General features: G+C 45.4%; 2 protein-coding genes across 5 annotated transcripts in view; one reads left to right on the top strand and one right to left on the bottom strand.

Moving 5' to 3' along the window:
- The window catches only part of PROSER3 (proline and serine rich 3), a 103786-nt gene extending 91913 nt beyond the window's left edge, over nt 1-11873 (bottom strand). The window contains exon 1 of one of the 2 annotated variants that reach the window (XM_029576165.1): nt 11771-11873. The gene's annotated coding sequence lies outside the window, so the exon portion shown is untranslated. Of the gene's footprint in view, nt 1-11696 lie in introns of both variants that reach the window. The other variant, XM_029576163.1, reaches the window with a different exon arrangement.
- LIN37 (lin-37 DREAM MuvB core complex component) overlaps nt 11789-26393 on the top strand; it is a 42806-nt gene continuing 28201 nt past the window's right edge. Inside the window, exons 1-4 of one of the 3 annotated variants that reach the window (XM_029576167.1) lie at nt 11789-11900; nt 13789-13843; nt 16607-16682; nt 16919-16969. In XM_029576167.1, coding sequence (XP_029432027.1) covers nt 13792-13843; nt 16607-16682; nt 16919-16969 — 179 coding nt within the window. In that variant the 5' untranslated portion in view covers nt 11789-11900; nt 13789-13791. Of the gene's footprint in view, nt 11901-12005; nt 12710-13788; nt 13844-16606; nt 16683-16918; nt 16970-26393 lie in introns of those variants that run through there. The other 2 variants (XM_029576166.1, XM_029576168.1) reach the window with 2 other exon arrangements.

Genomic DNA, 26393 nt, shown 5'->3' with positions numbered 1-26393 from the left:
TGATCGGAGGTTCCTGTGTGGGACGTGTACCCGTAATGCTGTGTTCAACCAGTCTGATTTCTCATCATAAATTAGTTTGTGAATGATACATAGGGTTTTGTATTTAATTCTTTGTTCAATTGGTAGCCAATGTAACTCTGCTAGGGTTACATATTGTTCACCATGGTGTATTTTGATTTTATAATCATTACTAAATTCCTAGTTATGACTCAAGGGCTCCCAAATGACCCTCCCTAGTTGGTTTAAACCTATATCATGAGTGCAAATTGCAATGTTACTTGCTAAACAATTATGACAAATTCTATGTTAACATGGTTAGCTCCAAATCTATTATTGGTGGAGGGAAAGCTTTTCTGTCAGGCTCCTCCTGGGCATGCACAATTTCCAAACGTGCAAATCTGCAATATGTAAAAACAGGGCATGGATTTTCAGCTCCCAAGAGACAAGGGTAAAGCAACATCAAACTGCACATTACATAGAAACACAGAAAATGATGGCAAAAAAGCCCCAAACGGTCCACCTAGTCTGCCCAGCAAGCTTATGGTAGCATCTGCTGTGCCATACAAGTCATCCCCTTACTCATCAGTTTCCAGATCATCAAAGTCAGGGCCCTTGTTGGTTGCTGTTTGAGTCCAATTCCCCATTCCTTTTGCCGTTGAAGCAGAGAGCAATGCTGGAGTTGCATCCAAAGTATCAGCTTATTGGTTAAGGGTAGTAACCGCCACATCAGCAAGTTAGCCTCATGCTAATTTGCTTTCCCCCCCCCCCCCCCGACTGTAAAATCCAATGTCCTTGTTGGCTGCTGTCTGAATCTAATTCCCCTTTTCCCCCTGCATTAAAGCAGAGAGCAATAATGTATTTACTGAGATTTTTATATTCCGCTTTTCACACTTTTTTCAGCACTTTCAAAGCGGATTACATTCAGGTACTGTAGCTATTTCCCTAGCCCCAGAGGACTTACAATCTAACAGCTCGATACAGTAACATTCAGTTGAAGTTTTCTCGTCTGTAACGAGCTCCCTGCGCACAATTCGGACGCGTAAGGCAAATCAGCGATACAGTTTCCAGTTTCGCGCGTCCGTAGCGCTTCTTAAAACAGACGCGTAACCCTTCCCGCACCCGGCATGTAAATGAACGAATTAGCTGTATAATGAAGGAATTAGCTATTCCCCTCCGATACCGTAACGCGCGCTCAAGTTATCTCATTAGTAACGCACTGTTTTGCCGCGGCCGTAACGTGTTAGTTTACCGCCTCCCCCTAGTAGGAGTTAGGACTGTGAGTCTAGTAACAAATCCATCGACACCGCTTAAGACACTCAAAAACAATAAAACACAATTAAAAAAAAAAGCGATACAGAGATGATCGAGAAAATGTAATGATGTGGGACACATAAAACCTGTCAGAAGAAAAAAAACATTTTAAATACCTGTCTGAGGGCCGCGTCGGTCCAGGCTGCCGGCGGGATCCGGGGGGCCGGTGGTCGCGTGTTAAATCTAGGCCGCGGGCGGGTGGGTGCCTGTTCCAGGCGGCGGCGGCAGCGGCGGCGGGGGGACACGCGTTAGTTCGAGACAGGCGGCGGGTGGTCGCGTGTTAAATCTAGGCCGGGTCGCACAGGCGCGCATTCATCCAGGCGGAGGAGCCGGCGGCGAAAAGCCGCCGGCTCCTCCGCCTGGATGAATGAATGCGCGCCTGTGCGACCCCTGCGTTTCGGCGCTCAAGGCAGTCACATGCCGTGACGTCACGCCTTGAGCGCCGAAACGCAGGGGTCGCACAGGCGCGCATTCATTCATCCAGGCGGAGGAGCCGGTGGCGAAAGCAGCCGGCTCCTCCGCCTGGATGAATGAATTCATTCACTGCCGGTGGGGGTTGCCTCTCCGGCAGCCCCCACCGGCAGTGAATGAATGAATGTGCGCCTGTGCGGACCCGGCCTAGATTTAACACGCGACCACCCGCCGCCCGCCGGCCGTCTCGAACAAACGCGTGTCCCCCCGCCGCCGCTGCCGCCGCGCCCACCCGCCCGCGGCCTAGATTTAACACGCGACCACCGGCCCCCCGGATCCCGCCGGCCGCCTGGACCCACGCGGCCCTCCGACAGGTATTTACAAATTTTGATTTTTACACTTCCTGGTACCTGTCATTTCAAATGTCATTTGAAATGACAGGTACCAGCGCACCCAGGTTACTGTATAGGCGCTGTATTAAGCGCCTATACAGTAAAATGGGTTACGCGGCCATAACCCTTCCCTACCGCTTTAAAGCCGCGGCATGCATTTGCATGCGATTAGAGGAGAGTATCGGGGAGTTAGTGAAGAGAACTGTGCGTGCGGGGAGGAAGGGTGCGCCTGACACTACCGCACTGTTTTTACCGCGGCCTTACTGGATCGAGCCGAAGTTTGTGCCTGAGGCAATGGAGTTGCATCAAGAGTACAAAGGCTTATTGATTAAGGGTAGCAACCGCCACACCAGCAAGTTACCCCCATGCACTTGTTTCTTCATTTCTATCCTCTAGTCTTCTTAGGGAACAGAAACCTAGCAGACTGGCTAGGCTAACTTCTACGATATAAAACTTTCTTTTTTTTTTTACATCTTTGCTCTCACCACCTCCTTTACATAAAAGACGCCATGCTAAAACAGACCAGTGGTCCACTGAGCCCAGTATCACATCTCAGGCAGCAGCCAATCTGAGTCACTTGGAAGAACCCATTAGATCCTACTAGGAAAATCAATTCCCTCTTGTTCACTGCCGAAAGCAAGAAATGGAGATGATTAAATCTATCTGGCTAATAATTGTTTATGGATCTGTACTCCAGAAACTTGTCCAGACTTTTTTTTTTTTAAACTCAGCTATACTACTAATCTTGACCACATTCTCTGGCAACAAACTCTAGAGCTGAAGTGTTCATCAACTGAAACAAACACATTTTAAAATGAGTTTCATTGAATGTCCTCTGGTCCTATTATTTAATAGAGTAAACAGCTATTCCCTATTGACTTGTGCTACATCACGCATGACTTTGCAAATCTCTCATATTCGCTCTCAGCTTTGATGTTCCACATTTTGCTGGTAGTGTCACTGGTTGCAGCTTACCATACTACATACTAGGGATGTGAATCGTGTCCTCGATCGTCTTAACGATCGATTTCGGCTGGGAGGGGGAGGGAATCGTATTGTTGCCGTTTGGGGGGGTAAAATATCGTGAAAAATCGTGAAAAATCGAAAAATCGCAAAACCGGCACATTAAAACCCCCTAAAACCCACCCCCGACCCTTTAAATTAAATCCCCCACCCTCCCGAACCCCCCCCAAATGACTTAAATAACCTGCGGGTCCAGCGGCGGTCCGGAACGGCAGCGGTCCGGAACGGGCTCCTGCTCCTCAATCTTGTTGTCTTCAGCCGGCGCCATTTTCCAAAATGGCGGCGAAAAATGGCGGCGGCCATAGACGAACACGATTGGACGGCAGGAGGTCCTTCCGGACCCCCGCTGGACTTTTGGCAAGTCTCGTGGGGGTCAGGAGGCCCCCCACAAGCTGGCCAAAAGTTCCTGGAGGTCCAGCGGGGGTCAGGGAGCGATTTCCCGCCGCGAATCGTTTTCGTACGGAAAATGGCGCCGGCAGGAGATCGACTGCAGGAGGTCGTTCAGCGAGGGTTCCGGCGCCTCGCTGAACAACCTCCTGCAGTCGATCTCCTGCCGGCGCCATTTTCCGTACGGAAAATGGCGCCGGCCATACGCGTATGGCCGGCGCCATTTTCCGTACGAAAACGATTCGCGGCGGGAAATCGCTCCCTGACCCCCGCTGGACCTCCAGGAACTTTTGGCCAGCTTGTGGGGGGCCTCCTGACCCCCACGAGACTTGCCAAAAGTCCAGCGGGGGTCCGGAAGGACCTCCTGCCGTCCAATCGTGTTCGTCTATGGCCGCCGCCATTTTTCGCCGCCATTTTGGAAAATGGCGCCGGCTGAAGACAACAAGATTGAGGAGCAGGAGCCCGTTCCGGACCGCTGCCGTTCCGGACCGCCGCTGGACCCGCAGGTTATTTAACTCATTTGGGGGGGGTTCGGGAGGGTGGGGGATTTAATTTAAAGGGTCGGGGGTGGGTTTTAGGGGGTTTTAGTGTGCCGGCTCACGATTCTAACGATTTATAACGATAAATCGTTAGAATCTCTATTGTATTGTGTTCCATAACGGTTTAAGACGATATTAAAATTATCGGACGATAATTTTAATCGTCCTAAAACGATTCACATCCCTACTACATACTGCCCTGAGATAGGACCGTAATGACCCAGGGGCTCCCAAATATCCCTATCTAGGTGGTTCAGACCTGCCTCGGGGTGCAAATTATTTCTAGGTTCTCTCTCCACAGCAAAGTGGCTCTTGTTCCTGTAGGTTGGGGCTAACAAGCCCTGCAATTTATTCTATTTTTCTTGCTTCTCTCTTTATCTGCTTATTTCTTCTACAAACACTTCTCTTCCTGTCTTCCTCTCATTTCTTCAGCTTCTCACTTTTGCCTTCTCTCTTTGCTCAATGCATCTCTGTTCCTTCCCCTTTCTCTACACCTTTTCCCTCTCCCCAATATAAGCTAAATTTCTTTCTTCTATAAACTCAATCCATCCCTCCACATTCTTCCATCTCCTACTACTTCAATTTTCTCTCTTTCTTCCTCCCTTAAGAACATAAGAAATTGCCATGCTGGGTCAGTCCAAGGGTCCATCAAGCCCAGCATCCTGTTTCCAACAGAGGCCAATCCAGGCCACAAGAACCTGGCAAGTACCCAAACACTAAGAAGACCTTACTGGTCTCCTCAATACTTGCCTCTGCATTTTCTCCTCCTAAACCTGCTTCCTTTCTTCCTCCACTTACTACTCCTTGTCCTCTCCCCTTTCTTACAGGAAATGGGGGAGACGGCAGCAATTGTTCCCCCATACACCAGGATGGTAACTTTTTAAACAGGTGCATAGGTACACATTCATCGGCCCACGCCCAGGGACACTGCCATTTTATAACATACACGCACATGTCATAAAATAAACTGACCGCATGCACGTATGTGCACAATTTTAAGTGGGTGCACTCCTCTGCCACTTCTATTGTATAAGCAGGAGCGTTTTAGTAGATGCACGCCAACGCCATTTCCAAATTTCCTAGTTCGTCCCCTAGTTTAATAGCTTCCCTTCTCCTCTGTTAGCACCAAACCTTAACACACTGGTGATCTGCCTATTTACCTTTATTTTATTACTTACATGCCATCCATAGCAGAAGTAAAGTTATGCAGTAGGGGACCCTGGCGTGTGCCTGTACGTGTAAGTATTTACATGCAAATTTCAGGGTGAAATCCAGGCATGCCCAGACTATACCCCACCCCTTTTCCCAACTTATTTGTGCGCATAGCGGGAGATTCGCTTTTAAAATCTGCTTGGTGCATGCCGGAACAACATTTTCGTGTAACTCCCAGTTTTGGCACACGTTGGGCTTTTAAAATTCACTTCATACTTTAAAAAAATAAATAAATAAATAATCTTTCCCCATTGCTTCATAATTTTTTCCCATTCCCTTCCTCAGCCCCTAGTAGAGTGTCACTGCAGTGTCTACAACTCTCCATTGTTCTTCTCTTCTCCACCCTAATCATGCCACTGTTCTTACTATCCTGCTTCTCATATTTTCCCAGACCCAGTGTGCTCTCTCTTTTCTCCTCCCTGTCCTTCCACCCCATGACACCACTCTCTCACCATCCTCTGTTGGGCCACTGCTCTTCTCCTCTTTCAAACTGTTAGCAGCCTCTGATTTCCTTCTACAAATTCTCCTATAGGCTGATGGAGAGCTGCATCGGCAGTCGTTAGGAGAACAGGCACTCAATCATGACCACCTGTTTTCCACACGCCGATATTGCACCGACCTGCTTGTATAACCATTTTTGGTTGTTGACTGGTAAACTTCTCATACAGCTGTAAGAAAGTATACATTGCTACAATATTCTCCGTTCAACATGTGGTATTGGAAAACCCAAAAAGGGAATCAGAGTGGATGATAGCCAGGGTGATGGAGGATAAAAGTAATGGAGAAAGAAAGAGCAGTTGGGAAGGGAGGAAGGGGCAAGTGAGGGAGAAGAAAGAGAAAAAAACAGCACTGATAGGGAGAGAACAGAGAGCTGTTGCACTTTGGGAAGGAAAGAATAGTGAACTATCTACAGTCAGGAGAATTGCTGGACCAGAGGCTGCATGGATTCACCAGGGGAAGATCCTGTCAAACAAATCTGATTACTTTTTTGATTGAGTACTCTAATTCCCTAGTCACTCAATGTCACCTACTTAGATTTCAGCAAAGCTTTTGATACGGTCCCGCATAGGAGACTTGTGAATAAAATAAGAAGCTTAGGAGTGAGTGCCGAGGTGGTGACCTGGATTGCAAACTGGTTGACGGACAGAAGACAATGCGTGATGGTAAATGGAACTTATTCTGAAGAGAGAGCGGTGTTAAGCGGAGTGCCGCAAGGATCAGTGTTGGGACCGGTCCTGTTCAATATCTTTGTGAGCGACATTGCGGACAGGATAGAAGGTAAGATTTGTCTTTTTGTGGATGATACTAAGATCTGCAACAGAGTGGACACACCGGAAGGAGTGGAGAGAATGAGGCGGGATTTAAAGAAGCTGGAAGAGTGGTCGAAGATATGGCAGCTGAGATTCAATACCAAGAAGTGCAAAGTCATGCATATGGGGAGTGGAAATCCAAAAGAGATGTATGTGATGGGGGATGAAGGGCTGATGTGCATGGAGCAGGAGAGAGACCTTGGGGCGATAGTGTCTAACGATCTGAAGTCGGCAAAACAATGTGACAAGGCGATAGCTAAAGCCAGAAGAATGCTGGGCTGCATAGAGAGGAATATCTAGTAAGAGAAAGAAGTGATGATCCCCTTGTACAGGTCCTTGGTGAGACCTCACCTGGAGTACTGTGTTCAGTTCTGGAGACCGTATTTCCAAAGGGACAGAGACAGGATGGAGGCGGTCCAGAGAAGGGCAACCAAAAAGGTGGAAGATCTTCATAAAATGACTTATGAGGAGAGATTGAAGAACCTAAATATGTACACCCTGGAGGAAAGGAGGAGCAGGGGGTGATATGATACAGACTTTCAGATACTTGAAAATTTTTAATGATCCATGGTCAACAACAAACCTTTTCTGCTGGAAAAAAAAAAAATCAGTAGAACTAGGGGTCACGATTCGAAACTCCAGGGAGGAAGACTCAGAACCAATGTCAGGAAGTATTTCTTCACGGAGAGGGTGGTGGATGCCTGGAATGCCCTTCTGGAGGAAGTGGTGAAGAATTTCAAAGGGGCATGGGATAAACACTGTGAATCCATAAAGGCTAGAGAATGGGAATGAAGAGAAGAGCCATGGGGGTGGCTTGCTGGAATGGTGGCTACTACCTGGTGATTATTACCTTTACTCAATAACCCTTCGCTCAGTTAATGCAACTCCAACATTGCTCTCTGCTTCAACGGCAAGGGGAAATGTGGAAAAGAGGATTTGCATTCAGACAACAAACAAGGACTGAACGTCACAATCTGGGTAAACAAATAAGCGTGAGGATAGCTTGCTTATTACAGCGGTTACTACCCTAAACCAATTAAGTCTGATACATCACTTTGAATGCATATACAGCGTTGCTCTCTGCTTCAACAGCAGGGGGAAATGTGGAAAACAGGATTTACATTCAGACTACATCCAACAATGCATTGATCTGTGCAGTCTGGGTAAACAAACATCGGGGTAACTTGCTTGATGCGGCGGTTACTACCCTTAACCATTAAGCCTTATGCTCACCTTTGATGCAACTCCAACATTACTCTCTGCATCAATGGCAGGGGATGGCAGGAAATTTGAATCAAACAATAAGCATTGTCAAGTTAAATGTAAAACATTGGTAAGACAAGCGAAGAGAGAATTTGAAATGAAGTTGGCCATAGAGGCAAAAACTCATAATAAAAACTTTTTAAAATATATCCGAAGCAAGAAACCTGTGAGTATGTCAGTTGGACCATTAGATGACTGAGGGGTTAAAGGGGCTCTTAGGGAAGATAAAGCCATTGCAGAAAGACTAAATGAATGTGGATAAAGGTAAACCAGTAGATGTGGTGTATTTGGATTTTCAGAAGGTGTTTGACAAAGTCCCTCATGAGAGGCTTCTAAGAAAACTAAAAACTCATGGGATAGGAGGCGATGTCCTTTCATGTATTACAAACTGTTTAAAAGACAGGAAACAGGGAGTAGGATTAAATGGTCAATTTTCTCAGAAGAAAAGGGTAAATAGAGGAGTGCCTGAGGAATCTGTATTGGGACCCTTACATATACATATACATATATATATATATATATATATATATATATATATATGATCTGGAAAGGAATACGATGAGTGAAGTTATCAAATTTGCAGACGATACAAAATTATTCATAGTTAAATCACAAGCAGATTGCGATACATTACAGGAGGACCTTGCAAGACTGGAAGATTGGGCATCAAAATGGCAGATGAAATTTAATGTGGATAAGTGCAAGGTGTTGCATATAGGGAAAAATAACCCTTGCTGTAGTTACACGATGCTAGGTTCCATATTAGGAGCTACCACCCAGGAAAGAGATCTAGGCATCATAGTGGATAATACTTTGAATTCGTCAGCTCAGTGTGCTGCGGCAGTCAAAAAAGCAAACAATGTTAGGAATTATTAGGAAGGGAATGGTTAATAAAACGGAAAGTGTCATAATGCCTCTGTATCGCTCCATGATGAAACCGTACCTTGAATACTGTGTACAATTCTGGTTACCGCATCTCAAAAAAGATATAGTTGCAATGGAGAAGTTACAGAGAAGGGCAACCAAAATGATAAAGGGGATGGAACAGCTCTCCTATGAGGAAAGGCTGAAGAAATTAGGGCTGTTCAGCTTGGAGAAGAGACGGCTGAGGGGGGATATGATAGAGGTCTTTAAGATCATGAGAGGTCTAGAACGAGTAGATGTGAATCAGTTACTTACACTTTCAAATAATAGAAGGCCTAGGGGGCATTCCATGAAGTTAGCAAGAAGCACATTTAAGACTAATCGTAGAAAATTCTTTTTCACTCAACGCACAATAAAGCTCTGGAATTTTTTGCCAGAAGATGTGGTTAGTGCAGTTAGTGCAGCTGGATTCAAAAAAGGTTTGGATAAGTTCTTGGAGAAGTCCATTAATGGCCATTAATCATGTTTACTTAGGGAATAGCCACTGCTATTAATTGCATCAGTAGCATGGGCTCTTCTTGGAGTTTGGGTACTTGCCAGGTACTTGTAGCCTGGATTGGCCACTGTTGGAAACAGGATGCTGGGCTTGATGGATCCTTGGTCTGACCCAGCATGGCAATTTCTTATGTTCTTGTGTACCAACAGGACCCTGAACTTGGTGGTTGGTGAAACAGATAAGTATGGGAAAATAAGTATGGGAGCTTGCTGGGCAGACTGGATGGGTCTTTATCTGCCATCATTTCTATGTTTATTTTATTTATTTATTTAAGCTTTTTATATACCGACAATCATTGGGAACATCTTATCGGTTTACAGAGAAATTAATGCAGCAACAGGCTTTACATGGAACACTTAATAAAGGAATTATAACGCATAATTGACGATAAAATGAAGGTGGAAGAGCATATATATATATAGGCAAATAAAGCAGTAGAAAAATATTTACATGATCAAATAATGCAAGGTGTGTGGCTTTGGGGTGCAGTGGAGAAGACAAGGGAGGTGAATTAGAACAGGAGGGAAAAGGGGCAGAAGCTATGGGAAAGGGAAAGATAGGTCGAGAGATAAGAGGGAAGGGAGGGGCATGGAGTTTGCGAGATAGGGGGGGGAGAGGAGTGGGGTGTTAGTTGTAGGCTTGCTTGAAAAGCCATGTCTTGAAGTTCTGTTTGAATTCCTTATGGCACGGTTCTAGGCATAGATTGGGGAGCATGTTATTCCAAAGTGTTGGGCCTGCTAAGGAGAGAGCACGGTCAGATGTGGATTTAAGCCTTGTAAGTTTGTGTGAGGGAGTGCATAGTGTTGCTAGATGTTGGTTTCTTGTGGGTCTGTTTGTTATGCGAAATTGTAATTGTTCATTGAGGAATTGCATCTTATTGGTGTGTAGAGATTTATGGATGGTGGTGAGAGACTTGTATCAAATCCAGGCAGAGATTGGCAGCCAATGTAAGTGTTTGAGTACTGGTGTTATGTGGTTATTTCTGTGGGCATTAGTAAGGATACGGGCAGCTGCATTTTGGAGCAACTGCAGGGGCTGGATAGCATTCTTAGGGAGGCCTAGGAGGAGGGCATTGCAATAATCAAGCTTGGACAGGATGAAGGCTTGGAGAATGGTGCGGAAGTCATTGAGATGCAGAAGGGATTTGAGTTTTTTTAGGGTATGAATGAAGAAGGATTCTTTTAGGGTAGCGTTAATGAACTTTTTCAGGTTAAGTTGACTGTCAAGAGTGACACCTAGGCTACGAACATGTGGTGAGAAGGTAATGTGAGACCGGGGTGTGAGTTGTGTGGGGAGGTAGGATTGGGATTTGCATGGAGAGATGGCTAAGAGTTCGGTTTTAGAGGTGTTGAGGGCAAGGTAGTTCTCGGAGAGTAGGGAGCCAATTGAGGTGAGGGCTGAATCCCATGTTTTCAAGGCATTAGACAGGGTGTCAGTATGTACACCATCCGCATATATGAAGTGCGGAAGACCAAGTTCTGATAGGAGGTGGCAGAGGGGAAGAAGGTAAATATTGAACAATGTGGAAGAAAGTGAAGAACCTTGGGGGGGGGGGGGGCGCCTTGTGTCAAGTTGTATGGTTTGGATTTACAGTTCCCCGTGTTTACTCTATATTGTCTATTGCAGAGGTAAGATTGAAACCAACGGAGTTTCTATGAATGAGATAGGGGAGAGGAGAGAGAGCATAGCCACACTTGTGGGAGGGGGAAGAGAAGGCAGTGGAACAGATGGTGGGGTGGGGGCGAGGGAGTTAGATTTATTTATTTATTTATAGATTCTTTTATACCGCGGTACGTATAGTTATACATCACCTCGGTTTACAATGAAACAATAAATTAGCAACAGGCTTTACATATAACAGTTTAGACAGTAGAACACAGTAGAAACACAGTAGAAACAATAACAGCAACAGGCTTTACAGAAACAATGGGTTTCCAGGGTAATATGCTAACTTAATTATCTATAATAACTATAAAATATTAATATTCCAGCATTACACCGGAGCATATTAACTGTCAAATACAAAACCAAAATAACATTAAAGTCAATATACAAAAAAAAAAAAAAAAATGAAAGGCGGAGGGGGGTTATGGATAAGCAGTATGATAAATACCAGTGGAGAGGCGGAGAATCTGAATAACGTAGGAAATAATATGGGGTAGATGCATTTTAAGTTAGCAAAAATTTCATAAAGTGAAGGCTTGTTCAAACAACCATGTTTTAAGGTTTTGTTTGCCCAGGTATCGCCATAGATAATAATATGGCGATACCAGGAGCACAGGGAAAGAGAGAGAAGAAGCGTAAAGGAGTGTGGGGGTGGCAGAAGAGGAGACGGAAGCACTTCAGGGAGAGAGAAGTAGCCCTAGGCTGAAAGACCGTTATAATAATAATAATAATAATAATAATAAATAAATAAAGGCCGCCTCACCATGACCGGTAACCAAACCTCCCGCGCTTGGGGGCCTCCCCTCTGTTTCCAAAGCAACGGACCCCGGTGCTCACCGGGAAAAGACGCTGCCTTCCGCCCTCGCGATGCCTTCCAATCCTCTCGCGGCGCCGCGTGAAGTTGAGCAGCCTCGCGAGAAGAGAGCAGGGTCCCCGTGCGCCGGGAAGTGTTGAACACGGGAAGGGGGTGAGTAAGTGGGGAAAGCAAGCGAGGAGGCGTCACGTGGCTGCGCGCGAGCGACTCCGCCCCCGAGTTTGGGTTTTAACGTTACTCGTTCTCCGCATTGGCGGCGGGCGCTCCGGCTTAGGCAGGCGTGAAGTCTCTCGCTGGGCGGCTCCTGTAACCTCCGCTGGGCGGGTTTCCGGGTGCCCACCGTCCTCCTCTCAGTGGGGAAAGTACTTTCTCGCTTTACTTGTTTTTTTAGCCTCCCGCGATGTCCCCTTCTTCCAGGCCCGGATTTCGGAACAGGGCTGTCAAAGGTCCTCATCAGAGCAGTGCCTGCTCCTGTTTGCTTTAGGGCTGTGCACCCTTAATGCTGTGGCACTCGGGGGTCACTCCCAGCTGGTCCTGGCTATGGGCACCAGAATCTTAAATCTTGCCCTGCCTTATACTTCAGGTTTTAAAGGACAGTTTTCAAAACCGTTTACATGGGTAAATAGTTTGTCCATTAAAACTGGCCTCTCTAAAAATTGTACGCCCTGGCCTGTCTAAAAATTGCTGTCCTCTACTTGCTGAACATACACGTGCTATGGAAGACCACATGCTTTTAATTGCATTAAAATAATAAGTTCCTGGGGGCATGTTTAAGTTGTTCAGGTGGTGGGAGAGAGAAGAAAACATTTTCAAAAATAGTTACGCTATTGTAACGCCTGCCCCCTCGGCCACCTGAACTAGTAGAAATAAAGTAGGTTTAAAGTGCATGGGTGCTTTTAGCGCACGTGTGATTTCCCTTTGAAAATCTGCTGCAACGTAAACGGTGTTAATAGTGACCAATGGTAGGTAAATAGCAATGGGCCTGGGCAAAGCACCATCTTCACATCTACTTGCCCCTCTCCCCCACCATGTCTTACTGATCTCTCAACTCTTTACCAACCCCCCCCCCCCCCCCCCCCCAATATTTAAATTCCTGGCCTCTTCCACCTCTGTCATAAGCTATTCTGATCTTGTCCTTTGATTCTGCAAAAAAACCAGTACTTAGTTTAAAGCCAGGCCCCCTTCTCTGTGTTATCACCAAGTTGTGTAATAATCTACACAGCTACCAAAATTAATGAAGCTATTGTGAAAAACATCCAGCTGTTCATGCTCATTGATGTTCAGGTTTTAAATTGTGTTCACTCCATGTGGCTTACTTCTGCCTTCTTGGAAGTCCAAGCAACCATACCACTGCTGTTTAGGGTTATAATTGCTGCTCTGCACAGGTTACGCCAGTTGTCTACCATCCTGAGCAGATAAAGCATATAAGATCCCATACTTAACACTAAGCACCCCCTCCTTATCATCAAGCTTTTTGATAATCTAAACAAAGGCAATTGCCAAAACATCCTGCCTCCTAGTTACTGGACAGTATCTGGCCACCATCAGTCGGTCAGCACTGACCTGTTTGGTCTCTGGAGAGTTGTAACTCACTGGTACCAATCTTGGTTACCCCATGGCCTGCAGTATCACTAAGTTGTGCTTCCCTTCTCTTGCCTTTTTGTATCACCCCTTTCACTTCTTTCCCTTACTTCTGCTCTTGGGTATTGTTTGCAGTACTGTACCTTCCAACCCTGCTCTACTAGCGTCTTAGAACATGACAGATAATGACCATTTAGCCCATCTAGTCTGCCCAATTCCATACCCAGTGAATATCGTAGACCCCAGCTCATGTGCACTGCAAACAATGCAAGCTATTCTATGTTTAAAGAAATTCAAGGGTTTTACCCCCAAGAGGCTTACAGTCTAGGCATAACATGGAGAAAAGTATAAAGGTTGAGAGCCATTAACAGCAGCTTTGCTGAATATAGTATGGCTCTGATAGATGTAAAATGGGTGCTTTAGTCTTGTTTTTTGTTTGTTTGTTTGTTTGTTTTTCCAGGTTATGCTTCACAAAAGTACAATGTTACCAGTAAAAGTAAAAGCAGAAAAAACAGGTAAAAAAAAAAGAAACCACAATGTAACATGTTGGATTGAATATAAGGCATGGTTTTGTTTTGTTTTTTCAAAAAAAAAAAATGTTTCCAAAACCAGCCTTGTCTTTTAGCCTGAACTGATCCAGAGAAAGTGTCTGCCGTCTGTTCTGTCTAGTGGAGATATCCCACACGAGTAAAACTGACAGCATCCCACCTAGGCCAGGTGGTAGCTGCTCGGCCTGTGTATAGGAAGAGGCATGTGCTTCTGCTTGGCCAAGGCAGAAGATGAGGTGATGGAGGCATCCTGCCTGATGGGGAGGGAGGTTGAAATGCCTGCTTGACCCAGGTCAAAGAGGAGTTGACAGCTGCTGGCCATTATTTTTCTGTCACATTGAACCCAGTATAAGGGTGGTGTTTTATTCAGTACTTGCTATTAATAGCACTTTTTGTAGGCTGGAATACTTATTGAGTCAAAATAACACTTATCCAAAAATGATGTTCATGAGCTTTTGAGACTACAAAGGTCCTCTATTTTTTGTGTATTGTGGCTTTCTGGAAAACTGTATAAGGATGATCCAATAAATCAGTTTTCTTAGTGTGTAGACAGATGGACTCAGGACTAGTGGGTTATGCTCCCCTGCCAGCAGAAACTCTGAAAGTGGTGCTTTGGGTGGCAATCTGTTCCACTGGGCATATCTTGGAGATACAGGCTTTCGTGCCAGGAGCCCTTTTTGGTATTTATTTAGGAAATTGTGAAAATTTATATGGTCACATCTTTTCTTCCGAAGGTGGTCTCGTTGTTTCATTTTAATCAAGTTGTGTGTCTCCCTTCCATAGAGATTTATGTGGTGAGGAGTATTTTCAGCCTCATTCCATAGATGTAAGAAGGATGCTCTTGCAGTATTTGAAGGTCACAATTAAGTTTAGGAAATCTGACCATTTGTTTGTCCTTTTTGTACAATCCAGGAAGGGAGAAGTGGCTTTGAAGGTTCCTTGGCATGTTGGATTAAGGAGATTATTATGACACCTTATGTTAAGAAAGATCTGTCATTCACTAGAGAGTAGGGGCTCATTCTACTAGAGTGCAACCAACTTAATGGACAGAGCTTTGGTTGGTGTCGCCAGTGGAGTTTTGTAGAATGGCAACCTAGTCATTATTGCATTCATTTGCTAAGCATTATCAACTGGATGTGTAAGCCAGGGAAGATGCCTCCTTTGGCTTGGAGGTTTTAAGGGAAGGTTTGTCAGTATTCCACCCACTTGAAGAATAGCTTGGGTACATCTCATACTTCTGGACTGGTCTGATTGGATGAAAAGAGAGGTGAAATTTGTTCTTACCTGAAATTTCTTTTCCTTGAATCCAGGCAGACCAGTCCAGGACCCTCCCTGTTATGCCAAAAGTATGTAACTGCAAGTACCTCTTTAGACAGGATGTTTTCTTCAGTTTGCACACAAGTAAGCATTTATTAAAGTGTTTATTCTTTGTTGTTTTTTCTCTTGGAAGTTCCTTGGTTAGGGGGAGGGAGATTGGTTTTGGTGTAGTTCTTCTTAGCTTGTTACAGTATACTGGCAGGCTGACATCAGAGACTTATATACAGTGGTCAGAAGGTCTTTTATTCTCTGTCTCCATCTGCTGGTCAGAAGACATAATGCACATATTTGGAGAAGTCTGGCTGGATTCAAGGAACGGAAATTATCAGGTAACTTATTTCTCCTTTTATAATATAACACAGAATTTACATTATTTAATATGAAAATGTACCACAGAATTTTCTGGCTCTTAATATAGAATATCAGGAAACTGGTGTGGGGAGGTGGGTGATTATTGCTATGCTATGTACTAATTTTTGGTACCAGAAGTTAAATTGCACATGAAATTTAATTTCTGGTCTAGGGCTATACTAAATTCCTAACATAATCTATACGGTGTGCCGCACTTTGTCATTCATAACCTGAACTAACACCGAAAAAAGTATAAAAATGTAAAGTTTTTCCCACTTTTTCCAAATTATATTTGCACCATCATCATAAATGCTCTGAGACTAGGGAGGTATCGGCAAACCATTGATATGTATTGCATAAATGAGCCTATGCCAACGCCAGTCTACTCTATCATATACCTCGAAGTGGTAAGCCACTTTTTTAAAAAATAATTGTCATATAGCATGTAAAAACATCAGCAAATATAGTTGCCAAAAAGCAACGTCCAGCACCAGCTGGTGTTTTGTGAAAACAAACTCCCTCAGGGGGACAAATTCAAAACTGGGCTTATCTTAGCTAGGTGCTGTTAACCAGACCATGGTAACTTCAGCTTCAATTCACTAACAAACCTTTTCTGAATTTTATGCCAGATAGAACAGAGACTTTAAAAGACAAATTTTGTGAGATCTGGAATCTTATTTTTTGAGGTTTATAATTGCAAGCAAAGTAAATCTGATATGATGGATGTATCATTGCTCTTTGACTACATCCAGTAGAAAAAATTGGACATTGGAGAAAATTATTAGCCATATAATTTATTGCAAGTAAGCGTTTGGTATCCTTCAGATCTGATCTCTCTATACTGGAGTACGTAAGTTGGTGTAGGACTTCTGAACTGGATTTTAATTTGTACCATTTCTTCCTGTATTTAACTGAAAATATAAATAAAAACTGTAAACCAGAGTGAAGGCAGCCTGCTATACTTCGGTATATAAAAGAGTCCAAATAAATAAATAAATAGTACATTGAAGAAAACAGAACTTTATTGGAGTTGCCATATTTGTGTTTTTTTTCCCCACTCAGATCTGGAGATGGTGAGTGCTCGGAACCGCCTCGATGCTGTGCTGCAGGGTTTGCTGGAAAAAAGCGATGTGGACAGGTATGGCCCGATTCTTTGCTATTATCTTTCCAGATCATAGGAGACGCAGTGACCCCAGAAATGCAGTCATCTAGTGCCTGTTAGCTAAAGATTTTAATCCTCAGTGAAGAGCTTTCTTCCCTTATTGTAGGTGTACTCCGGGCTCTGACTCTCAGTGTTAATTCTGGAGTGATTCCTCCAAGCTTATGAAGCCTTCCCTCCATTTTGCGATTTTAGCTTCTTGTTTTCTGTTGTAGGGAACACATGGAAGATGACACCTGCAAACCATCGTCTGATTCCCACAGCAAGTGAGGGGTTTTTGTCTTTTATTGTGGAACCCTTCAGTGTAGGAGTGTCAGTTTTTAAAACTGTGGTGAGAGAGCACACTGACCCTCATACCTCTTTCTATCCCCAACACAGAGTTGAATTCCTAATGTAAAATATTACATGGCCACTAATTAAATTTCAACAAAAGGGTTCTCTGGGAGAGGGGAGGTGAGAAAAGATGGAATCTCTAGCTGGATAGGGGGCAGTGAGGGGGAGCGCACTACTGGAGCAGTAATAGCCTCTGGTAAAGGAGGAGAGGCTGATTGGGTGACAGCAGCAAAGGAGAGTTTGATCATTCCCCTGTAGGCCACTACCAGGCACATAGTGAATTCACTAATACATTTAAAGGACATTAATTAGACACATTCCTACTCCCATAGCAACCTAAAACTTAACTGTGCAAGGACCTGCTCTCCAGGTGATGCACTGTCCTTTCGCACTGAGGATATCTCCCCAAGGCCTACTGCCCAGGAGGGAAGGGTTAGGTCGGCCGTCATAGTTGGTGATTCGATTATTAGGAATGTAGATAGCTGGGTGGCGGGTGGATGTGAGGATCACCTGGTAACTTGCCTACCTGGTGCGAAGGTGGCTGACCTCACGCATCACCTAGATAGGATTTTAGACAGTGCTGGGGAGGAGCCGGCTGTCGTGGTACATGTGGGCACCAACGACATAGGAAAATGTGGGAGGGAGGTTCTGGAAGCCAAATTTAGGCTCTTAGGTAGAAAGCTTAAATCCAGAACCTCCAGGGTAGCATTCTCTGAAATGCTCCCTGTTCCACGCGCAGGTCCCCAGAGGCAGGCAGAGCTCCGGAGTCTCAATGCGTGGATGAGACGATGGTGCAAGGAAGATGGATTCAGTTTTGTTAGGAACTGGGGAACCTTTTGGGGAAGGGGGAGTCTCTTCCGAAGGGATGGGCTCCACCTTAATCAGGATGGAACTAGGATGTTGGCGCTAACCTTTAAAAAGGAGATAGAGCAGCTTTTAAACTAGAACAAAGGGGAAGTTGACAGTCGCTCAGCAGTACATGGTTTGGAGGCAGGTATTTTTGAAGGATACTAATGAAGCAGGAGAGTTAGAGCATCCCAATAGAGAGGTTCAAATAAAAGCAAACGTAGTCCATGTGCCTATAAGTAAAGAATTACCTGAGCTAAAAGATTCCAAATGATCCCTGTCAACTGAAAAACAGGGGTTAATGCAAACAAAAAACACACTTTGAAATGTCTGTATGCCAGAAGTCTAAGAAGTAAGATGGGAGAATTAGAATGTATAGCAGTGAATGATGACATAGACTTAATTGGCATCTCAGAGACCTGGTGGAAGGAGGACAAGCAATGGGACAGTGCTATACCGGGGTACAAATTATATTAAAATGATAGGGAGGAGCACTTGATGAGGGTGTGGCACTTTATGTCCAGGATGGCATAGAGTCCAACAGCATAAGGATCCTGCCAGAGTCTAAATCGAATCTTTATGGGTATAAATCCCTTGTGTGTCAGGGAAGACTTTAGTGATAGGGGTATACTACCGTCCACCTGGCCAGGATGGTGAGACGGACAGTGAAATGCTAAAAGAAATTCGGGAAGCTAACCAAATTGGTAGTACGGTAATGGAGATTTCAATTACCCCAATATTGACTAGGTAAATGTATCATCGGGACATGCTAGAGAGAGAAACTTCCTGGCTGGAATAAATGACAGTTCCTGTACATACCCAAATCAGTCCAGGCCAATGGGTTATGCACTCCCACCAGCAGATGGAGTCAGAGAGCAAAGCTCTATGTGAGAACGATTTTTCTTGCTCCCTGAGGTGCTAGGTTCAGTGTCTGGGCCATCCCTCAGGTAGAGCCCGTGTGGTTCCCGGTCCCCTGATAGCCAGGGGACTGGCTCCCTCTGCAACCCGAAGGCTCCCCCTCAGTGACTGCGGTACAGGAAAATAGCCCCTTTGGGGATTTTTTTCTATTATTCTTAGCTTAGGCTTTATTTTTTTCTGTTACTAGAAGTTATCATTGTGTAAAAAAAAAAAAACAGCTCCAAGCTCCCTGTTCACCGCGGCTCCCGGGGTAAATCAGTCTGCCCGGTAGTGCAGAGCCAGGCAGACCCCCTGGAGAAGGGACCTCAGACAAGAGGACCAAACCTAAAAGTCTGCAGCCAGGTCAGGCTCGGCGGCTGGGTCTAATGGAAGGAGCCCAACCCCCACTGAACACCCTGTGGAAAAGGTCTCCCAGGATGACCCTCCTCCGCTATCCCCCACTGCGCAGACTCCGAGACCAGAGGATTCGAGAGACACAGACACTGATTCTAGCAGTGACGAGACAGGACAGGGGAGATTTTCACCGGAATTTATGCTGCTCGTGTATGAAGCATTTCTGGCTCGGAAACCCACGAAGCGCAGAGCCCAGGATGGGAGCGTGGGAGTTCCCAAGCATCCCCATCTGCAAACTCACGGTCGTCCGTCCCAGGCAACTTTGGCTCAGGAGGATCTAGTGGGCAAGGTCGACCAGCAGGGGAATGATTCCACTCCGCCCCCGAGGGACACTGCTACAGATCAGGGTGAGGTCCCTCCAGACGTAGATATAGGCGACTACAATCAGGATCCAGTAGAACCTAGTGTGGAGGGGGACAACCCCTGCGTAGTCAGGCTGTTTAAGAGGGAGGAATAGCGCCCCCTTATTCCCCAGGTGCTTGAGGAATTGGGGGTGAGACCCTCGCTGGAAGATTCCGACAGCGAGGGAGTGAACCCAGTCCTGGACGGTCTCCGGGGTCCACCTAGTGCTTTTCCCATCCCAAAGAAGATTCAAAAGCTCATTAGCTGGGAGTGGGAATCCCCAGAGGCAGGGTTTAAGGTCTTCCGGCCAATGCAAAAACTCTACCTGCTAATGGAGGAACATTTAGAACACCTCAGGGTACCTAAGGTGGATGCGGCTGTATCAGCGGTGACCAAGAAAACGACCATTCCAGTAGCAGGAGCAGCTGCTCTCAGATGTGCAGGACCGCAAGCTGGAGCTGCATCTGAAGCAGGTGTTCGAGGTCTCCTCCTTAGGACTTCGGGAGGTGTGTGCCAGCAAAATGCAAAGAGCGTGTTTGTTGGATTCAAAAACCGAAGGACCCATTGTCTTCTGGGACTTTGTCAGCTTCTCAGGCGGCTCGTCTGGAGGCGGCAGTAGCATATGTGGCGTATGCCTTATATAATTTAGTGCGTCCGGTGGCTCAGACTATGGTCTCCTCGGTGGCGGCTCCTATGGCTCCACAATTGGGCAGCAGATGCTTCCTCCAAGTCGCAACTGTGCAATCTGCTTTTTCGAGGGAAGTTGCTGTTTGGAGAGGATTTGGATCAGCTGATGAAATCTCTGGGGGATTCCAAGGGCAATAAACTGCCGGAAGATGGAAAGCCCTACAGGAAATCATTCAGTCCTCGATCCCGTTTTCAGGATTTCCAAAAAAGCAGGTCGGGAGGAGTGTTCCACCCTCTGGTTCCAGACAGACTTCTTCCCGTACACAGTCCTTTCGCGGCTCCAGTCGTCCTGCTAGAGGTAGTTTCGGTCAGGGAACCGGAACTGGGAAGCCTGCCCAATGAAATCAGGCCTCCACTCCTCGGACGGGATGATCAGGAGCAGGTTGTCCCAATTTTACAAGGAATGGGCCAGGATCACTTCCGATCATTGGGTGTTGGAGGTGGTAAAAGAAGGTTACGCCTTAGAATTTTCTTGACCTCTCATGCCGGCCTTTGTGGAATCGCGATGCGTTTTCCCGCAACAAGCAAGCCCTAATAGAAGACACTCTACAAAGATTGCTGACCCTGAAGGCGCTCTTCCTCGTGCCGTCCGAGGAATGGGGGAGGGGACACTGTTTTATTTTGTGGTTCCCAAACAGGAGGACACTTTCTGACCCATCCTGGACCTACAGAAAGTGAATCGCTGCTTGATGGTGCCCCGTTTTCAAATGGAAACACTTCAAACAGTCATTGCAGCGGTTCGAAAGGGAGAGTTCCTTGCCTCCTTGGATCTCACCGAGGCTTATCTACACATCCCGATTTGCAGCACTCACCAGAGATTCCTACGATTCAAGATCTTGGGTCAGCATTTTCAGTTCCGGGTGTTGCCCTTCGGACTGGAGACAGCCCTGCGCACCTTTTCCAAGGTAATGGTCGTGGTGGTGGCAACCTCTGGAAGGAAGGGATAACAGTCCATCCTTACCTCGAAGATTGGCTGATTCGAGCCAAGTTGGAAGAGGAAGGCGAGCGGATGGTTCTTTGTGTGATCCATTGTCTCCAGTCCTTAGGCTGGGTAATCAACGAAGCGAAAAGTCGTCTGACTCCGTCACAGTGTCTGGAGAATTTGGGAGGTCATTTCAAAACCCTCCAGGGCAGGGTGTTTTTCACGAACGACAGGATGTACAAATTGCAGCAACAAGTGCATCTCTTGTTACAGCTTCCAATTCCCAGAGTGTTGGATTACCTACAAGTTCTGGGGTTCGTGGGTTCGACGTTGGAATTGGTGCCTTGGGCCTTCGCTCACCTGAGACTGTTGCAGAGAGATCTACTGTCATGGTGGAACCTAGTGTCTGAGCAATACCAGTTTTCCCTGTCTTTGTTGCAGCGAATCAGGTCCAGCCTGCAATGGTGGCTGTTGGAAGACAATTTACAGAAGGGGATGCCCCTCGAAGTCCCGGATTGGGTGATTGTGACAACGGATGCGAGCCTTCAAGGCTGGGGAGCAGTGTGCTTCAGTCATGCAGTGCAGGGAACCTGGTCTTTACCCGAATGGTCATAGTCTATCAATCGCCTAGAGACAAGGGCAGTTCGCAAAGCGTTTTTAGCATTCCAGTCCCTGGTGCAGGGGAGAATGGTTCGAGTCTTCTTGGACAGCACCACCACGGTGGCATATCTCAACTGCCAGGGAGGAACCAGGAGTCCAGACATGGCACAGGAAGCACACCTCCTCTTCGCTTGGGCCAAGCTTCATCTGGCAGGCATGGACAACGTGCAGGCAGACTTCCTCAGTCGTCAACAGCTGGATCCTGGGGAGTGCGAACTATCCCAGGAGGGTTGGAATCACATTTGTGCCCGATGGTGAGTTCCCCAACTGGACCTCATGGTGACCCATGTCAATGCCGAGAAGGACCGGTTCTTCAGCCAAAAGAAGAAAATCGGGGCGGTATGAGTAGTCTCCCTAGTCTGCGCGTGGCCAACAAGAATCCTCCTGTATGCCTTTCCTCTATGGCTCCTGATCGGGCTCGTTCTCCAGCGCATAGAGGTCCATCCCAGTTTGGTAATTCTGGTGGCACCGGAATGGCTGCGGTGGCCGAAGTTTCCGGACCTGGGATGGTTGGCGACCAGACAGCCCGCGACGCCTAGTTCATCTGCCAAACCTCCTGCGACAAGGGCCCATTTTTTTTCGGATCAGGAGGCAGCGGTTATGGATGAAAGGTTATTCGGAACAGGTGTTTTCTACCTTGCTTCATTCCAGACAGCCCTCGACGTCTATGGCGTGTCAAGTGTGGAAGGTGTTTGAAGTCTGGTGAGGTCAGCAGAGTGTGGTGCCATTGTCTGTGACCATTCCTCAAGTCTTGGGGTTTTTGCAGCAGGGATTATCTAAAGGTTTGGCTTATAATTCCCTGCGTGTTCAGATTTTGGCCCTGAGATGTCTCCTAGGGCGGGTAGGTGGCAGACCTCTAGCCAGTCACGTGGACATTGTCCGTTTTGTGAAAGGGGTGAAGCACCTTCATCCTCCTCTTCATAAGTTATGCCTGGAGTAGAATCTCAATTTAGTGTTGAGGGCGCTTCGTGATCCCCCTTTTGAGCCTCTGGGTCACGCTTCCTTAATGGACCTCACCTTGAAGACTGTGTTCTTGGTGGCCATCTGTTCTGCGAGGCGTATTTCAGAATTGCAGGCTCTTTCCTGTAGGGATCTCTTTCTTTGCATCTCGGCTGATAGGGTGTCCCTGCACACGGTCCCTTCCTTTTTGCTGAAGGTGGTGTCTGCCTTTCATGTTAATCAGTCCATGGAGTTACCCGGATTCCCTAATTGGACTTGTGACCCCGCTATGGGAAGAGATCTTTATCTGTTAGATGTCTGCCGGGTTCTCCTTCGGTATTTGAAGGTCACTAACTCTTTTCGAAAATCGGATCACCTTTTTGTGCTCGTTGGAGGTCCGAAGAAGGGTGAAAAGGCATCTTAGGCATCCTTGGCTCGCTGGCTGAAGGAAACAATTTGCTTGGCCTACATCGGGAAGGGTCGCCCAGTCCCAACTGGTTTGAAAGCTCACTCGAGAGCACAAGCGGCTTCTTGAGCGGAGTGTCAGTTGTTGTCGCCCGAGGAGATTTGCAGAGCCGCAGTCTGGTCTTCCCTGCATACCTTCACAAGGCATTATCGTCTGGAATGTTTAGGGATCCGGACCAAGCGCTTTTTGGGGAGAGCGTCTTTGGAGCGCGGGTCTTTCGGGTTCCCTCCCAGTGAATTGTGGCTTTGGTACATCCCACTGGTCTGGACTGATCTGGGTATGTACAGGAAAGGAAAATTTGGTTCTTACCTGCTAATTTTCGTTCCTGTATTACCACAGATCAGTCCAGAATCCCGCCCGAGTGCTATTGCCGAAAGACTGATTTCCTAACAGTTAGCTGCTGTACATAGGGAATCTATCAGAATGATTCTATAATATTTTGCTTTTTGGCAATTATATTTTGCTTGGGTATCGATAAATACTGATGAGCTGCAGGTGGCACACTTGGGATACCAGTGTCTCGAAGCTTTACTCTATGACTCCATCTGCTGGTGGGAGTGCATAACCCACTGGTCTAGACTGATCTGTGGTATTACAGGAACGAAAATTAGGTATGAACCAATTTTCCTTTTTATGGAGCAATTGGTTCAGGAACAGACGAGAGAGGGAGCAATTTTAGATCTAATTCTCAGTGGCCAACAGGATTTGGTGAGAGAGGTAACAGTGGTAGGGCCACTTGGCAATAGTGATCATAATATTTATTTATTTATTTGTTTAGAATTTTTTTATACCGACATTCTTGATAGAGTGTCAAATCATATCGGTTTCCAATGAAACAAAAACAATCGCAGTTGTTGCGTTACATAGAACAAGTCGTCAAAAACATTAAATACATTAAATAAGATTATACATTAAATAAGATTATACGTAAATATAAGTAAGCAAAAACATTAAATAACAGGTGAATATGGGTAAAATAATAAGTAACCGTTATAGTTATTGTAACTGACAATTGGTTATAAATAAAAATAAAATAAAACATGTCATCTAGAGACAGATAACAATAACAACTATGAATGAGCATCATAGGCAGTGATGAGCAGTAGTATATAGTTTAGGTCGAAAGATAAATGTTGCTATGAGGTGGTGGGACCAGGGGGAAAGGGTAGACATGAGGAGGGTGAGGTTATGAATCTCAGGTTGGCAGATAGGTAGAGAGGACCGAATGGAATATGGGGAATAGGACGAGCGAGGAGGGGGAGGGATGAAAGGCATTACATCAGGTAGGGTAAGCTAGAGAAGTAGAGTCTGTCTGTGTTTCAGTTAAGACCATTGCGTTTCAGTTAAGTCCGTTGGCGATTTAACCAGTATCTACCCTAGTGTCCTGTTATATCTTTTGGCCAGTGTCTGAATATGATCAAATTTGAATTAATGACTGGAAGGGGGGACAGTAAGCAAATCCACGGCTCTGGTGCTAAACTTTCAAAAGGGAAGCTTTGAGAAAATGAGAAAAATAGTTAGAAAAAAACTGAAAGGAGCAGCTACAAAGGAAAAAAGTGTGCAAGAGGCATGGTCATTGTTAAAAAAAAATAAAAACAAAAAAAACATCCTAGAAGCACAGTCCAGATGGTATTCCACACATTAAGAAAAGTGGAAGGAAGGCAAAATGATTACTGGCATGGTTAAAAGGGGAGGTGAAAGAAGCTATTTTAGGCAAAAGATCTTCATTCAAAAATTGGAAGAAGGATCCAATAGAAGAAAATAGGATAAAGCATAAGCGTTGGCAAGTTAAATGTAAGACATTGATAAGACAGGCTAAGAGAGAATTTGAAAAGAAGTTGGCTGGAGAGGCAAAAACTCACAGTAAAAAGTTTTTTTTAATATATCTGAAGCAGAAAGACTGTGAGGGAGTCAGTTGGACCGTTAGATGATCGAGAGGTTAAAGAGGCATTTAGAGAAGATAAGGCCATCGCGGAAAGATTAAATGATTTCTTTGCTTCGGTGTTTACTGAAGAGGATGTTGGGGAGATACCCGTTCTGGAGAAGGTTTTCATGGGTAATGATTCAGATGGACTGAACCAAATCACGGTGAACCTAGAAGATGTGGTAGGCCTGATTGACAAACTGAAGTGTAGTAAATCACCTGGACCAGATGGTATATACCCCAGGTTTCTGAAGGAACTAAAAAATGAGATTTCAGACCTATAGTAACATTTTGCAATTTATTATTAAAATCATCCATTTTACCTGAAGACTGGAGGGTGGCTAATGTAACCCCAATATTTAAAAAGGGCTCCAGGGGCGATCCGGGAAACTACAGACCGGTTAGCCTGACTTCAGTGCCAGGAAAAATAGTGGAAAGTGTTCTAAACATCAAAATCACAGAACATATAGAAAGACATCATTTAATGGAACAAAGTCAGCATGGCTTTACCCAAGGCAAGTCTTGCTTCACAAATCTGCTTCACCTTTTTGAAGGAGTTAATAAACATGTGGATAAAGGTGAACCGGTAGAAGTAGTGTATTTGGATTTTCAGAAGGCGTTTGACAAAGTTCCTCATGAGAGGCTTCTAGGAAAAGTAAAAAGTCATGGGATAGGTGGCGATGTCCTTTCGTGGATTACAAACTGGCTAAAAGACAGGAAACAGAGTAGGATTAAATGGACAATTTCTTCAGTGGAAGGGAGTGGCAGTGGAGTGCCTCAGGGATCTGTACTGGGACCCATACTTTTCAATATATTTATAAATGATCTTGAAACAAATACGACGCATGAGGTAATCAAATTTGCAGATGATACAAAATTGTTCAGAGTAGTTAAATCACAAGCAGATTGTGATAAATTGCAGGAAGACCTTGTGAGACTGGAAAATTGGGCATCCAAATGGCAGATGAAATTTAATGTGGATAAGTGCAAGGTGATGCATATATGGAAAAATAACCCATGCTATAATTACACAATGTTGGGTTCTATATTAGGTGCTACAACCCAAGAAAGAGATCTAGGTGTCATAGTGGATAACACATTGAAATCGTCGGTACAGTGTGCTGCGGCAGTCAAAAAAGCAAACAGAATGTTGGGAATTATTAGAAAGGGAATGGTGAATAAAACGGAAAATGTCATAATGCCTCTGTATCGCTCCATGGTGAGACCGCACCTTGAATACTGTGTACAATTCTGGTCGCC

Source organism: Rhinatrema bivittatum, chromosome 14, assembly GCF_901001135.1.
Source record: "Rhinatrema bivittatum chromosome 14, aRhiBiv1.1, whole genome shotgun sequence".
Lineage (NCBI taxonomy): Eukaryota > Metazoa > Chordata > Amphibia > Gymnophiona > Rhinatrematidae > Rhinatrema > Rhinatrema bivittatum.
The sequence above is the reverse complement of the archived record's forward strand: the minus strand, read 5'-3'. Positions and strand labels throughout refer to the sequence as shown.